Source organism: Aythya ferina, assembly GCF_964211825.1.
Source record: "Aythya ferina genome assembly, chromosome: 1".
Lineage (NCBI taxonomy): Eukaryota > Metazoa > Chordata > Aves > Anseriformes > Anatidae > Aythya > Aythya ferina.
This window is the reverse complement of record NC_140296.1, coordinates 163023938-163039770: the sequence shown is the minus strand read 5'-3', so window position 1 is coordinate 163039770 and position 15833 is coordinate 163023938. Positions and strand designations below refer to the sequence as shown.

Here is a 15833-nt window from a genome sequence, read left to right as displayed (position 1 = left end):
TTAATAGCTAAAGAACGAAAACACCTCCCACGCCTCACCTCAAAAAAGCTAACTCTCTGTCTTACTCACTCTTTTTGATTTCCAAACCTCTCCAGCTAGCTTAGAGTCTGCCTTTGAAGCATTGGTTCCTCAAGTACTAGCTCATGAGTATAACTTTAGTAAACCATGTAGCTTCAATGACCTCCAGGGGACAATCCACGTGAGTAAATAATTCGTATGTGGGACGGACACCTTAGGCATTTAGCAGAGATGCTGAAATTTTCTGTTGGATATTTTGTATAGGTTGAAATCAAGATATTATAAGGGAATAGACTGATTTTAATCCAGGATGTAGAAGTATCTGCCTTACCAAAAATGTTAACTGTAGGCTTGAAGGTCTTCATGGTGCCTACATCATGTTGATACAGATGGACTGATTAGGTGATCTTTGGGGGTTTCCTCTGGCTCTCATTCTGATTCACCATAGTGAAATGCAGGAAAATATAAATCAAAGCTCAGAACTATTACTTTGACTTACCCATTTCCATACATGAAACCCAAATGCAATATATGTCAACTGTACTGTTTCATTATTATTTTTTTTCTTTAAAACTGGCATTAAATGCTACTTTGAAACCAAGATCACCTACATATGCAATGCACTCTGTGAACATACTAATTTTAGATCCCTGAGATTTTTCATTATCAAAATAATGTATATTTCCCACCAGCTTTATGCTGATTCCAACATCAATGAGGATCAGCTGTGCTATAGATTTGTGTCTGTAGGAATGACTGTGAAGACCCAACTTTTTAATGTAAGGAAGCAAGCTGTTTTTGACCTATCTGTCTAGCCATTGCAATGTGGAATTCAGCACAGTTTAATTTACCCTCTCTCTGGACTGAGGTTTGTATCCTACATTGTGCTCCTTGCTGCTGGAGTGAAATTGCTAGCAACACCCAATTAAAACAAGCACCAAATGTTTACTCCTCATCCCTGCCACTGCTTTGACTGCAGTGTAAACGTACCACTAATGACTTGGCCTATAAGAAGGGAAAATTATGTGTCACAGCCAAGTACAGAACCAGGAATTTGGGCTGTCAGCCAGCTTATTAGATCACACTGTGTGCCTCTAATGAAATGCATTGATTTGTGACTCCTGCAATAACAGTTTTAGGAAATCATTTCACTGGCTATTTATTTGTGTGTTGGAACAGCCTGATGAGGTGGGAAAACCAAAGCAGGCACGTTATGATTGCAAATCAAGAACAAAGTTTTAAGAATGAGGTTAAGTAACCATTGGAACAACTTCCCTAAGGATGTGACGGATTTCCCATCATATCCTCTTGCACGGTATGAGGTAGCTTTATAAAATAAGTGTTGTAGCTCCAGCAGAAGCTCTGTGTTTCACTAGAAATGATTGAAATTCTTTAGTTTCTGTTACAGAGGAGATCAGACTGTTGTAGTAGTGGTTTGTCTTGATAATAATAAAGAAAGAGCCCATGACAGCCATTGAGTCTGGGTGTTTGTGGTTCTGTACAGGAACAAACTGAGATCCCATAACTGGTAGATTTAAAACTGGCAACAATTTTCATAAAGGAGAATGTTATAATTTCCAGATTATAAAGATGCATTCTGCAGAGGTGGACGCCCTGCTGGTTCTGCAACTGTGATGAATTAGCAAGCTGAGAAAAGAATTAACTCATCAATAAAATGACAAACTTGCTACATTTCAAAGCATCTGTTAAGATCTCATAGAATTTCTTGACTGTTGCATGTTTAGTCAAAAAGAAAGAAAGAAGTGGGGTGAATCCATGCTCACCTTGCAATATTTCACTGGATGCCTCAGAAGAGCTGATGAAGATAGTGAGCAATGGGTAAGGTAAGATGTTATATACTTGGGGGGTATGGCCCCTGTTCTAAGACTGGGTCTTATTTAATGTCGTTACAGATGTCTATAAAAAGTTGTCTTTTTCTTGTCTGCTTATAGTTTACAGTTGACTAAATTTGATAAAAAACATTTTTTTTCTGTGTGCTCAGCTAAACACATCCTAAAATAGCCCAAGTTTAAGTACTATGTGAAAAGCAACCTCCCTTTAACTAGTCTTATACTGCAAATCTAAAAATTGTGGCATCTAGAATCTTTAAGTGAATCCTCAAAGTCTATGTTGCTGCATCTGACTTATTTTTTTTTCTAGGTCTACTTTCTATTTGTTTTTTGAGTGTTTCAAATAATACAGATCAAATGGAAAAAATCTAGCCAACTAAGACCTGTCTGGGGGAAAAAATAAGTTAGGTTTAAAATAATGGCAAGTCTGTTTGTTCATTTTTAAGATTAATTTACTTGTTCCAATTCAATCTTTATGTCTGTTCTGCCACAGACGTGCTGTCTAGCAATGTAAGCTGTTCATGTTTAAAAACAGAATTCACCTTTAAATGTGCTTTGACTAAAAAAAATTGCCTGGTGAGGTCATTTGCAGAGCAAGAGTTAATGCATCATGCAAACAGCTAAATAAAGGTTACAATCTGAGTGGAATTATTCAGAGCTCAGGAAGAAATCTGGCATTTGCAGTCTGTCACCGGCTTAGAGAAGTCTGGTTCTCTCAGTGTCACTGCCACCCAGAGACATCCTGCTCTCTGTGTGGCAGCAAGGGAGGGGACTGCAGTGCTGGACCGTCTTCCTGTAAAAACAGCAAAAACAGGAGCGGTGGGTGGACGGAACACGGAAGTGTCATGTGCGAAGAATGTGTGGAATGAGGGGTGAGTATGAGCCTGCCTTTGTCCAGGTTTCAAAGAACAACTTTGGGTAGACCTGTGCGGTGTCAAGAGTTGGACTTGATGATCCTTAAGGGTCCCTTCCAACTCAGGATATTCTATGATTCTCTGATTCTATGGAACTTTATGGGTGTAAATAGCGATTTTATAGGTGTAATTGTTTCTCCTCTCTCTTCCTCTTCAGGATGGCTGAAGAGCTGATGTCAGGACAGCGTATGATCCCTAGTACCCTGGGGGAGGAGAGCTGCATGGAAAGCTACGAAGAGCCATGTGCCTCTTGAAATCTGCCAGTTAAGTATTGCAACCGTTGGGCCCTATCTGGTAAGGGCTTCTTGCCCTCCTTTCCCACCAACATCCCTGGGAGCTGAGGGTGTCACTGTTGGGCACTTATGCCCTAAGTGATAGGGGCATAAACGATTTGTGGCATTTACGCACATATGTGATACGGATGGGATGAAAATGCTTCACTTCTAAACCCTCGAGCTTCTGTAGATTTGGCAATCTCCACAGAGGTGTTGTGCTAAGATTGTGCTGTACATTTTGTTTCCTCATTTTGTTTCCATAAGCAAAGCACTTGGCTGATAGCACAGGAAACCAACTGCTATGGGCATTCACTTCAATGGGTGAACTTTAAACGAGTCACCAGGGACTGGCTGCTGCTGAGTTCAAAGAGAAAGAGACATCCAAAACCTCTAGTGAAGCCAAGTTATGGTGGGAAATGCCAGATACAAACAGGAGAAAACTGGAAGGCACAGTAGGGTGAAAGACAGATAGAGTTATGTTTTCCTGTCCCTAGTTGGTCAGATTTAGGTGAGGTGGAAATGCAGATTTTAAAAGAAATAACATAAAATTTTACTAAAGGAAGTTTGTTGAACATCAGGAAATGTGCTCTGGTGTTGATGTTCTATGAGCTGAGCACAATAATCTGGGAATGGAAACATGCTGAGAAAGTTAATATGGTACTTGACAAAATACTGGAAAATATATTAAAAAGAACAGTTTTGTGCAGGGCAGAAGGTGGAGCAAATGACCCACTAAGCTTCTCCATTTAGTCCTCTTTTTTTTTTTTTCTTTCCCCATTGATTTCAAAAATCTCTCATGCTCTCATACAACTGAAAGAGAGGGAGCCACCCCCCACATCCATCCAGTGAAGGAAAGAGAATTTGTTCATAGCAATGGAAAAAAAAAAAAAAAAAGAGAGGAAAAAAAAAAGGGAAGGAATAGAAGTCTAAACTTGGGTGTCAATTCCCCCCAGCACACATGTGAGCATCAGACTCCCAAAATGAAGACTAGAGTAATATTGCCATCTTCTGGAAGGATAAATATATGCCATTATTCAGAATACTAAGTCTGATATATTTTTGAAGCCATAGTACAATTCTGATAAATCTGTTTTCTAAACCTGAATTCTTATCCATATAAATGTAAATTCAGTCTCTTTTCATCAATATATATGCCACGATCTTAGCTTTAGAAAGTGACATAGCATCCTGGATTTTACTGAGACATTCATCATGCATAAAATTAAGAACATGTTAACATTGGGGACTATTGGTATTGAGATTAATTGTATGTATCTTTGAGCTTGAAAACCAGTTTTTGTTTTGTTTTGTTTTGAGCATTTAGAAGCCCAACTGAGTATAAAGAATCCAAACTTAAGGTGTCCAGATGCGGAGAGAATGAACAATGAAAAAATATTACCACTCCCTTTTTAAACAGCATCAGCTGTTACTATACCTCCTTCAGTACATTAAGTACATCTGTGTTGAACAGAGCCTTGCTATTAATCAAAAAACTTGCAGACAGCCTATGAAGCATAAAAACATTCAGCATTACTTTCAGTTAGCCCATCTTAGAGATGATTATCTATATTAGAGGAGCTTATGCAGTGGCTAGGATTAAAATAACCACACAGCTCCCAGCTGTACCACTGAGGGCAGGAAGGGTCAGGAGCCTGTGACAGCACTGCCCATGTGCAGACTCCTGAACCTCTCGGCTCTCTGCTGCCTGTGCTGTACAGGGGCTGCCCCGGGCTGTCCTGCACCCAGAGCTCTTTGTACACCTGCCTCTGGTGCTAGACGCAGGGGATGAAAGTAGCTGGACTGCTGGTTTCCTCCATCCCAGCAGAGCAGTGGGGCACCTCCTGCCTTGTTCACTTCCTGCAGCAGTAGGAACTTCACCACAGCACTGAGCAAAGCTGTGGGGTCCTGTGGGCATGGTGCGGTGTGCACCTTTGGGATGCTCCTCTCCCTTGTACTTCGATTCGGTGTGGAGCAGCTCCATGTCCTCTAGCGACGGCTCTTTCTCATGAGAGGTGATGCCATTCTTACTGCTGTTCTGATGCCATACAAGCTGTTACAAAACCCTCAAGTACAGTAGGACCTTTACACTTTTAGGACAAGAGCTCAGAGGGGACTTGGAGTGAATGTGAATCTTTCTGTCTCTCTTACTAGCTTGCCAAATCCATCCAATGTGAAGCTGCTGGGAGCTGAAATTCCTGGTGAACTTTATGCCTTGTTAAAGGCTGCCACTACGAGGGACAGCATCCTTTGAGTTCTGGGCTTGACTTGTCACTGTTTCACAGACCTCTGTCCCTGTGGTGATGCCACAGTGTCACTCAGCACTGCTTCTGCTAATGGGCTTCTTTTTTCATTAAAACTCCAGTTCCCAAGGGGAACACTGGATTGACATCTCTTTAGGGTCTGAAACCGCTGTCCTCAGAGCAGATGCAGTTGCATGAACTTTCTTCACCCTATTTCTCCCCTTTCTATGATTGGCATCTCTGGCCAGGAAGATATCCTAGGGCTGGGGGCTTGTGGTCTTTGTCACCTACTGAGGCTGTGCACAGGGCAAGGGGCTAGATGATGCCAATAGTGTTGTTAATTTCTGAGCTAAGGTCACATGTCCCCTGCAGCACCAGTCAGAGAGCTGCAGCTCGTTCCATTCAAGCTCCCAAAGAGCCAGTGTCCAGAGATGGCTGGGATCTTTTCATGTTTTACTGAAACGTTTTACTCGCTGAATGCAGGTCGCCCTTTTGCATTTAATCCCAGCCCACAGCACCAAGCACTTCCCATATAATCTCCCAGAACAGCTGTGCCGTGATTGCATTGTGGATTATAAAATGACCATTTTCCACAAAACAGCTGCTGGCTGGAGGGATAGCTTGTAATAATCATGGGGAGAGGGGTGGAGGAGGAGGAGGAGGAGATGAAAAGAAAGAGGGTTTGGAGCAGTTTGGTTTCTCGGAAAATTTAGAGATGAGCAAAACAGAAGACAAAGTGTGAGTTCCATTTCTGTATTACTCCTCCAAATTAACAGGACTTCAAGGACTTCCTGGTAAGGTAAATTCAACCCTCTTTCCTTTTGGGGCTATCTAGATACTGTGGTCAGTTATTGTCAGTAAGTGTGTGGCTTTTATGGAAGGAAACTTTTCTGAATGTATTCTCATCAGGAAGTATTTCTGATTTGCTTCTTGTCTCCTACATCCTCGGCACCCTTGATCCAGTTCCTTCTTCTGACTAGTCCCTTTTCTTCTCTTTTCTTCTCTTTTCTTCTCTTTTCTTTTCCTTTCTTTTCTTTTCTTTTCTTTTCTTTTCTTTTCTTTTCTTTTCTTTTCTTTTCTTTTCTTTTCTTTTCTTTTCTTTTCTTTTCTTTTCTTTTCTTTTCTTTTCTTTTCTTTTCTTTTCTTTTCTTCTTCTCTTCTCTTCTCTTCTCTTCTCTTCTCTTCTCTTCTCTTCTCTTCTCTTCTCTTCTCTTCTCTTCTCTTCTCTTCTCTTCTCTTCTCTTCTCTTCTCTTCTCTTCTCTTCTCTTCTCTTCTCTTCTCTTCTCTTCTCTTCTCTTCTCTTCTCTTCTCTTCTCTTCTCTTCTCTTCTCTTCTCTTCTCTTCTCTTCTCTTCTCTTTTTCTTTTTTTCCTTACCACTTCTTCTGAAATGATATGGCCTTTGACCTACTAATACAAATCAAATGGAGAGAATATTTTTCCCAATATTGAAGATTCAAATTAGAATATTTTTGTGTGTGTGTGTCAATATTATGAGTGGAAAGATTATTTTCAGTGAAAGTATGAGCAAACTGAAACCTGGTGACAGAAAATATAATCAAGAATTGAAGAAAAACTGAAAAACTGTGCAACGAAGGCTTCTATTTTCAGATGAAAAGTCGTGTTTCTGAGACAATTTTATCTATAATTTCCTTTTAAGTCAGAAACCAAACTTTTTGCTGAGAAAACTTTAAGAAGAATTTGCCACCAACCGTAGCCACAAACCTTCATATAATATATCCATATATATTATATGGATATAATTGTATATTATATATATATATTATATTCATATATATTAAATGTATATAATATATTATATATTCATCTAATATGTTCATACATTCATGTGTTCCTGGCAAATATCCACTCTATGAAAGATGATTGTACCCAGCATGCCTTCAGATCATGGAAGTCATTTGTTATTGTATCACTGAGACAGTACCATCTCCAGGGTGCAGCATCTCTGTTGCTGAAAAAAAGAAATGCTCTGAAGAAGAGACAAAAGAAGCCAGAGCATAAGACAATGTAGGAATTTCTCAGGAGCTGGGTATTTTTGTGCCCTTGGTGAGAATGTTCTGGATTAGGCACTGTTTTTTCATTGTGATGAGATGCTGATCGAGTCCTGTCTTCCAAGCAGAGCTTCAGCACCATCTTTATTGACCACATTTCTGAGCTTGCTGGTTCTAACAAATGCTTCTAACTGCACTACTTTTGGCTGTATCCTGTAAGACTGTCACAAACAATGCAATCATTTATTTATCATTTATTTATAGTGGTGTCCACAGTGTGCTGGGCCTTTCTCACACATTCAATGTTGGGTGAGTCAACAGAAGTTATGTGAAGAGGCCCAGAAGCAGGCAATGTCTGTACAAACTGAATCTATTCATGGCCAAATAGATTTTAAGAGTCATAAATAGGAAAGGGTGGGAGTAGCTGGATGAAGTTGTGCCAAACATAGGGAGTACAATGTGGGAAGAGGTATGCGCTGATTACATGAAAGTTGATGTGTGGGTAGATGACATCTAATCAATCCATGGCGTGATAAGATGGGGTTCTCAGAAGTCAGTGAAGGGTTTTACAGGAACCTTAAAATCTTAAGCTTCTGTCTGAGTGAGAAAGACCGAAGGACCCTGGTATACAACCTGCTTTCAGAATTCCTTATTCTGAGGAGAAGAAACTGGGAAGAGTGTTTGTGACAACATTCACTCTTAAAAAAAACACACACTTTTCGCACTTGGTATGAAAGCAGAGACACTGTCATCCACCAACCCTACCAAATTTCTGATGTGCGGAGCAGTGCTTGCTTCATGTGGGAGGTGCTGCTCTGTGGCTTGAACTCAAACTGCTGGGTGTGAATACCTGGGTGTCCCTCTTGGGCAGGTCACTGTTTTGAAGTGTGACCTTCACTGGAATCTGGGAACATTTCCATGCCTTTCCCCACTATGAAATCAATATAGCCGGGCCCAAAGAGTCGTGGTGAATGGAGCCAAGTCCAGTTGGAGGCCAGTCACTAGTGGCGTCCCCCAGGGCTCGGTGCTGGGGCCGGTCCTCTTTAATATCTTCATCGATGATCTGGACGAGGGCATCGAGTGCACCCTCAGTAAGTTCGCAGATGACACCAAGTTAGGGGCGTGTGTCGATCTGCTTGAGGGTAGGAAAGCTCTGCAGGAGGATCTGGATAGGCTGCACCGATGGGCTGAGGTCAACTGCATGAAGTTCAACAAGGCCAAGTGCCGGGTCCTGCACCTGGGGCGCAATAACCCCAAGCAGAGCTACAGGCTGGGAGAGGAATGGTTGGAGAGCTGCCAGGCAGAGAAGGACCTGGGAGTGATGGTGGATAGTCGGCTGAATATGAGCCAGCAGTGTGCTCAGGTGGCCAAGAAGGCCAACGGCATCCTGGCTTGTATCAGGAACAGTGTGACCAGCAGGGCTAGGGAGGTGATCGTCCCCCTGTACTCAGCTCTGGTGAGGCCGCACCTCGAGTACTGTGTTCAGTTTTGGGCCCCTCGCTACAAGAAGGACATTGAGGTGCTTGAGCGGGTGCAGAGAAGGGCGACGAAGCTGGTGAGGGGCCTGGAGAACAAGTGCTACGAAGAGCGGCTGAGGGAGCTGGGCTTGTTCAGCCTGGAGAAGAGGAGGCTCAGGGGCGACCTTATCGCTCTCTATGGGTACCTCAAGGGAGGCTGTAGCGAGGTGGGGGTTGGCCTGTTCTCCCACGTGCCTGGTGACAGGACGAGGGGGAATGGGCTTAAGTTGAGCCAGGGGAGTTTTAGGTTAGATGTTAGGAAGAACTTCTTCACTGAAAGAGTTGTGAGGCACTGGAACAGGCTGCCCAGGGAAGTGGTAGAGTCACCATCCCTGGAAGTCTTCAAAAGACGTTTAGATGTAGAGCTTAGGGAAATGGTTTAGTGGGGACTGTTAGCGTTAGGTCAGAGGTTGGACTCGATGATCTTGAGGTCTCTTCCAACCTAGAAAATTCTGTGATTCTGTGATTCTGTGATCCTACCTGCCCTTCTAGGTGCAGTATGAATGATGCTGGAAGAAGTGTTGTGGGACACTTGGCAGCAAGAATTCTCATTTAGTTGGACAAAACATTCATCATGCCCTATCTAATGGAAATACATGACATTCTGGGGAAGTTGGTTAACAACTTTTCCCTACCATCTCCGAGATGGGGTGAACATGATCACCCCTTGCATGTTGCTTGTACTCAAACACACTGATGCACTCAGCCATGGTAGGTCCACAGGGTCACCTGGTCTTCCCCTGTACACACATTTGGTGCTTGTTGAAGTGGTTGAAACTGAGCTATTGCTCTGTCGCCCTGGCTTTTAGGAAATTGTCCTTCCTTGCTGGGTGAGATGTTGGGACATCATGGGGAGGGCAGAGTGTTTCTCCGACACATATCCCCTCCCCACAAGTGCCCCCTGGGAAGAGTTAGGGTTCATAACATGAGGTGGGACAAATGGCTGGTGTGACAGTCCCACCGTTTGTGTGTTGCAGATGGAGCTGCTGAAGGTGTTGCCATGGCGCCGTGCTTTCCTGGCAGTCATCCTGAACCTGCTGGCTCTCAGCCTCTCCACCACCGCCTTGCTCGGCAGCTACTGGTGCACTGGGACCCAGAAAGTGCCCAAGCCTTTGTGTGGGAAGAGTAAAGCCACCAAGTGCATTGGTGTCCCCATGCCGCCCGATGCAGGTGCTAGCAATGCTTCATCCCAGGATGTGGTGCACTACAGCTGGGAGACTGGGGATGACCGCTTTGCCTTCAGATACTTCCACACGGGGATGTGGCTTTCCTGTGAAGAGAGCATGGAAGGGCCAGGTAGCATCTTGCCCAGCCAGACCCAGCTTCTTCCCTTGATTTTATTCCACGGGAGTTTGGAAATGAAAGGCAGAGGCTGACAATGCTTGGGAGAAAAGCCGTCTTCATTTTCCTAGATGGCACCAGCCCTGCACACTGTCATTATATTTCTGTCCTTCATTGAGATGTTTATGGGGGTGGCAAGAGACAATGTCTGTCTCTGGTGTGCCCTTCTGCCTGGAATAGGGGCTGTGAAGTGAAAGTGGTGGCACCGTTCATCCTGGTGTGAACTGGAGTGGGTCTCATTTCTCTTTCCTACACAAAGCTCAGCTCATGCTCTAAAGGGCTCATTTGTGCACATCTCCTGGGAAACTGAAGCATGGTGATTTTATTCAGTGTTGTCAGTGTGCAGTTGACAACTGTGAGGACTGCAATTGTTGGTATTCTCCTTAAATCACCAAACTGAGGAGTTATATGAATTGAACAGGGACTGGGCTTTTTTTAAACAAATGCAAAACAATAAAGGGAAAGGAAGAAAGAAAAAAAAAAAAAAAAAAGGAAGTATTATGTTATAAGTGCAGGGAAAAACTTGAGGATCTGACCGCAGAGGAACCAAAATTAGGATGCAAATTGACCTGAGGATTAGAGCTGCAGTATTGTCATTTTTAATATATTTTTTTTCATATTGTGATAGGTTTGATTTGTGATTTTTGACCATTTGTGGCTGTCACAGTAGGCCCTGGAGTGCCAGGGGCTGGTCATGCAGCCTGTCCTAGACCCCTTGGTGTCTCCGTTCACCCTTGATTTGCTTCTTCCAAGCCCTGCTGAAGGCCTTCTGCATGAACTGGTGCCACACCAGTACAGGTGGAAACTCTGCAGTGCACAGATGCTGTTTACAGCCTGCTTCACACATCAGGGATCAGAACTGCCCCAGAAGGTGGCCAACAGAGAGATTTGTAACTAAAGATGCAATCATGAAAGTTTCTTTCATCAGGCCCATTCCCCTGAGCCTACTGCCCTCCCTTCAGTTCTCCCCAAGCATAAGCATCTCATCTTCTTTTAACTGACCAACCACTCTAGTATAGCATTTCTTGCTTTCTTATCTGTTGCTGTCAGAGTTTGAAAATTACATAAGTAAATAAAGCTGAATAAAGGCAGACAGAAGAGAGACAGGAGCAGGAAAGTGCTTGAAACTCTCATGTCCTAGTGAGAAGATTGCTTCACTATGAGCATTTCCAGATATGCTGTGGAAGGAGGTGTGTTTATTTGGGACTGGTTTGGGCTGGATTGTGTTTCCATGGTGCTTATGGAAATGGGACTACATCATTTGACAGCTTTCTCTGAAAGAATTGTCTGGCCACCAGGCAGTCCTGGAATAACCTCAGTGCCTGAAGGAATGCTGAGAGCAGGTTACATCTGGATTGCAGCAGAGCATGGGGTAGAATACAAAGACAGCCTTGGTCCCCAGCTGCCTCTGAATTGAGTACAAGCCACCCACTGCTGTGGGTCTTGGAAACAAGTGCAGAGACAACAACTAAAAAAGGGGCTATGATCAGCAAAAGGAGTTTGAGTTGAGCTGGATTTCATTATTCAGGCTAATCTCAGGATCAGCTTTAGATGAGCCATTACGAAGAACCTCATTAAAGTTCTAGGTGAAGCAGCAAACAGCAAGTTAATGATGACTGCAGATGGCACTAAACTGGGTAGCATCCTGAGATGATAGAAGTAATATAGGGGATTGGGAGAGATTAGAATTGGGGATAGACATCGAGAAAATGAGATTCTTACAAAAAAAGCTGCGGGCTAGTATTTTCTGGGAGAAAATGCCATGCCATGTAGAGGACAGAACCTTCAAATGCAGTATAGAGTAGTGCTAAGAAAGACTTACACGTAATAATGGTGGACCCTCAGCTGAGATAACAGTTTGCATCTGGCCACTATAAAAAGCCAAAGCAAACACAAACAAAAGAATTTGTCTAAATAGCATTCCTAAAATGTGAGGACAGAAGACTTTACTTCTGTGTGATTCTCTATCACAGGAGAACTTCACAGGAAAGATTTTTTTTTATTCTTCTTGGGAAATCAGAGTTTTAAATTGCTTTGCTTGAGCCTGAGGTGAGTAGAAGTGTATGTACTCAGCAACAGTGCTCGGCCTATGATGTTATAAGCTACACCTTAATTGGCCTGAGCAACAGTCATCAAAGTCTTGTAGTAATGTGGTGGATATGTAGCAACAGATTTATATATTTACTAGAGGCTCATTTACAGATTGCTGAAATTTTTCTAGAAAGGCCACCTCCTAGAGAGAGGTGGAGACATTCCTAGGAGATTGTCTTCTCCTGCCATGCCCCAGTGAAGGCATGGAAAGATGGTCAGAAAGAGAGCAGAAGTGAGAAGATCTGGTGGGTAGGCTCAGATGACTGGAGCTATGCAGTTAAGTGAGAGAGAGGGGGAGAGGTTTTCTTTTGCCTTACCCTACATTATTTTACAAGCTAATACACTTGTTTTTGTGTTTCAGAGGAGAAATGCCGTAGCTTTATTGAGCTTTCCCCACCAGCAGAGAGAGGTAAGAGCAAATCCATGTATCACGCCATAGCCGTCCAGTGTACCACCCCCCTGGGACAAGTGACCTGCAAAACCACTGCTGTGAGGACAGCAGGGTGGATCCCTGAAGTCAGGTGTGAAATCCTGGCCTCATGGATGCTAGGAAAAACAAACAAACAAACAAACAAACAAAGATTTCCTCCCAGATGCTTCAAATTATCCTGGGGGAAACTATGATTCTGTTAAACCTCAGTTACCTGGATGTATGTGCACACATGTGATGGAAACTTCATTTAGGATTCTTAACAAAAGCTTTTCAAGTGGTGTGGGGTTGCTAACTGCTCCCAGGACTGGAGACTGGAGGCATGTCATTTCAGAGGACATTCATGCTTGAGGGGAAAGCCCTGGGGTGTAGGTACCACTGGTTAAGCTGTGAAAGCAAGGGCTGGAACACACACTGGGGTATTGTAACAGCTGCCAGGAAGATGAGTGCTTTTGGGGAGCTCATCTTCTTTCTCTGCCTTGCTTTCCCTATTATAAAAACAATGGCAAAGAATGACGACCTGCTTTTGTAAAGCCCCATGCATTCACAGGCATGGGGGGGGGGCGGTCCAGTGTGAGTGATGCGCTGTGGAGTCACTGTGTAGATTAAACTGGGTCAGTATCAGCAGAACAGCACGGCAGGGTAATGTCTCATGCTTATTCTTTTTGGAAACAGCATTTTACAGAAATCAAATAGTGATCATGTTACAAGATCATTTTGAAGTCATGTAGATCTCCATTTTGTCATAAATGAATTACTTGACTGCAGTAAGAATTACTTTTGCATTTAACACAAGCTGCTCAGTTCACAGGGAGCAGTAATTCATTTTTCTGCTTTCTCACCATCTTGTGGTCTGTTCCCTGGCCAGGTCTCTGGGTCTAGTGGTTCCAGTGTCTTCCCTATAGCCAGTTTTCCTAAGAGAATAGGTTTATGCAACCAAAGTATGCATCTTTGTAAATCTTTCTGTCTGTCCCCCCTCGCACTCCTCCTACTGCTCCTTGCCTCATTTCAACACAAATCTGAAAGAAAGTCCCTGTTGTGTATGACACTGAGCTCTTCAAAATTAATTAGAAGATCACTGTGAGCAACACTCCCAGTGTAACAGCTCCATCAGTTGCCTTCACCCCCTCCTGCACACAGCATCACCTCAGGATGGCCCGGGCCTGCGGAGCAGCTCCTCTAAGCTGGGAACGCATCCCATCAGTTGCTGTTGAAGAGCTGGGTGACTCCATGGGACTAATGATGCTAAGAAGTCGAGTCAGTACCCCACTAATGAGGGTTTTCTTCACATTTGTTTTCCCCAGTGGAATGGCTCTTCTAAGGCCATTAACAGTTGCTAACAGTAGTGCCCACTGTGCTTCTTCATTTGCCTTTTTCAGTGACTCCCACACCCTTCCAGAGCCCAGTGTTAGAGTGCCTTTCCCTGTTCAGCTCCAAGTCCTGGCACACAGTGAGCCGTGCTAAGAACTGTGCTATCACTCATGTCCCACTGATGAACCCAGCACGAACCTTACCTGCTCTCCATTTAAGCAGCAGGGCGGGTGATGAATGTTACTGTTCTAGCTGGGTATCCACCCCCAGGAATGCATTTTCAATTTAATTGGGGTTTCAGTGAGAAATACAGGCCTGCCTGGGGCTTTGTGAATTCAAGAGCCCCAGGTCCCAGCTATCACCATGGATGTACCATGCAGTTCTCTTCTTAACCAGATGAACTCCAGATTGAAATTAATTTTGTTCCACTGTTGTGATTATAAATCTGCTCTGTATGTCACTGCACTAATGGGTAAGAACCTTTCAACATCCAGCTGAGATGTTTGCGGCCTGCCTATGACTGCTAGGTCTTGTGCTAATACTCAGTGGTATTGCCTCCATCTTTCCTCCCATGGCTTCTTCATCGCTGTTTGTGAATAACGCTGGCTTATATACAGATAGCTGTTTTAGGTCCTCTCATCTTTTGCAGTCAAGCCATCTTGTGGCAGATTCTCTGTCCCCTTCAGCATCTTTCAAGCCCTTGCTCATAAGCTGGGGGGATTGCTGTTGGGGGCTGGTTGTTTTCCTTCTCTCCCTTCTTTCCAACAGACATCCTTTCAAGTTTGGGTTGTGAAGGGGGAGTACTCTCCCTCAAACAAGCCACCTGGCACTGATATGAGGGGTTTCTGATTCCTGGCAGGAATTCTGTGGCTGTCACTGGGGTCAGAGATGCTGTACATCAGCCTGCTGCTCATCAGCTTCATCCTCCTGATGGTGGAAATGCTGCATACTGGCAATCCTGTCTGTGGTCTGAAGCTCAATGCCTTTGCTGCTGTCTCCTCAGTGCTGTCAGGTAAGTGTGTTACCCTAAGGCATGGCAGCAACAGGTACATGTGGGCAGAAAAAAACACATAAAACACTGAGAGCCTCTCACATTCACTCACCTCAGCTGATGAGAATCAAAGTGAAAAGGGCAGTAAAAAGCATGTGGCTGAAGAGAACATGAGCAGGGAGAAACAGTGATGGGGAACTGCAAGGAGACGGTGGTGTAGGTGCAACCCTGCAGAGGTGGTGTTCCAGCTTCTGGCCATGCACAGCAGCAGGAATGCCCCCTCCCACACAAGGCTGAAAAGTGCAGCTCAGGCTCCTTCCATAACTTCCTTTCTTTCCTGTCTTCTCCCATCAGGTCTCCTTGGGATGGTGGCACACATGATGTACACTCAAGTCTTCCAAGCCACGGTTAATCTGGGACCAGAGGACTGGAGACCACACTCATGGGACTATGGCTGGGCTTTCTAGTATGTGAGCTCTAAAACCATCTTCACTTGGTCTTCAGCCATACCATACCTCGGCAAAACTCTCTTCCTCTTCTAGACTGTTTGTGCTTCCAAAGACAGGTGTACCATAGTTCTCACACTGCTAAATCTCCTGCCTTTGCCTCATTCCCTGCTTTAACAAATAGTTACTGAGTTACTTAGATGAGTAGCTACCAAGGACTCGTAAAACAACGGAGTCACACCTCAACAGTTACCTTCTAACCTGCTGACTAATCAGGCCTGTCCCTGTGCTGGTTTGCCCTGTTTAGTCTCAGCTCTTCCCTGTGTATGGAGGCCATGGTCACACCTGTGATGTTGCTCTCAAACATACCTTGCTTTTCTGCCGTTTAAATAAAATTG

General features: G+C 43.9%; 1 protein-coding gene across 9 annotated transcripts in view; it reads left to right on the top strand.

Annotated features, from left to right (window-relative positions):
• The first annotated feature begins 1016 nt into the window (after positions 1 to 1016).
• The window catches only part of GSG1 (germ cell associated 1), a 16702-nt gene continuing 1885 nt past the window's right edge, over positions 1017 to 15833 (top strand). The window contains exons 1-6 of one of the 9 annotated variants that reach the window (XM_084506001.1): positions 1017 to 1857; positions 2940 to 3076; positions 9803 to 10121; positions 12619 to 12666; positions 14858 to 15010; positions 15344 to 15455. In XM_084506001.1, the coding sequence (XP_084362127.1) occupies positions 9803 to 10121; positions 12619 to 12666; positions 14858 to 15010; positions 15344 to 15455 (632 nt within the window). In that variant the 5' untranslated portion in view covers positions 1017 to 1857; positions 2940 to 3076. Of the gene's footprint in view, positions 1863 to 2512; positions 2741 to 2939; positions 6097 to 7101; positions 7618 to 9161; positions 9537 to 9802; positions 10122 to 12618; positions 12667 to 14857; positions 15011 to 15343; positions 15456 to 15833 lie in introns of those variants that run through there. The other 8 variants (XM_084506000.1, XM_084506004.1, XM_084506002.1 and 5 more) reach the window with 8 other exon arrangements.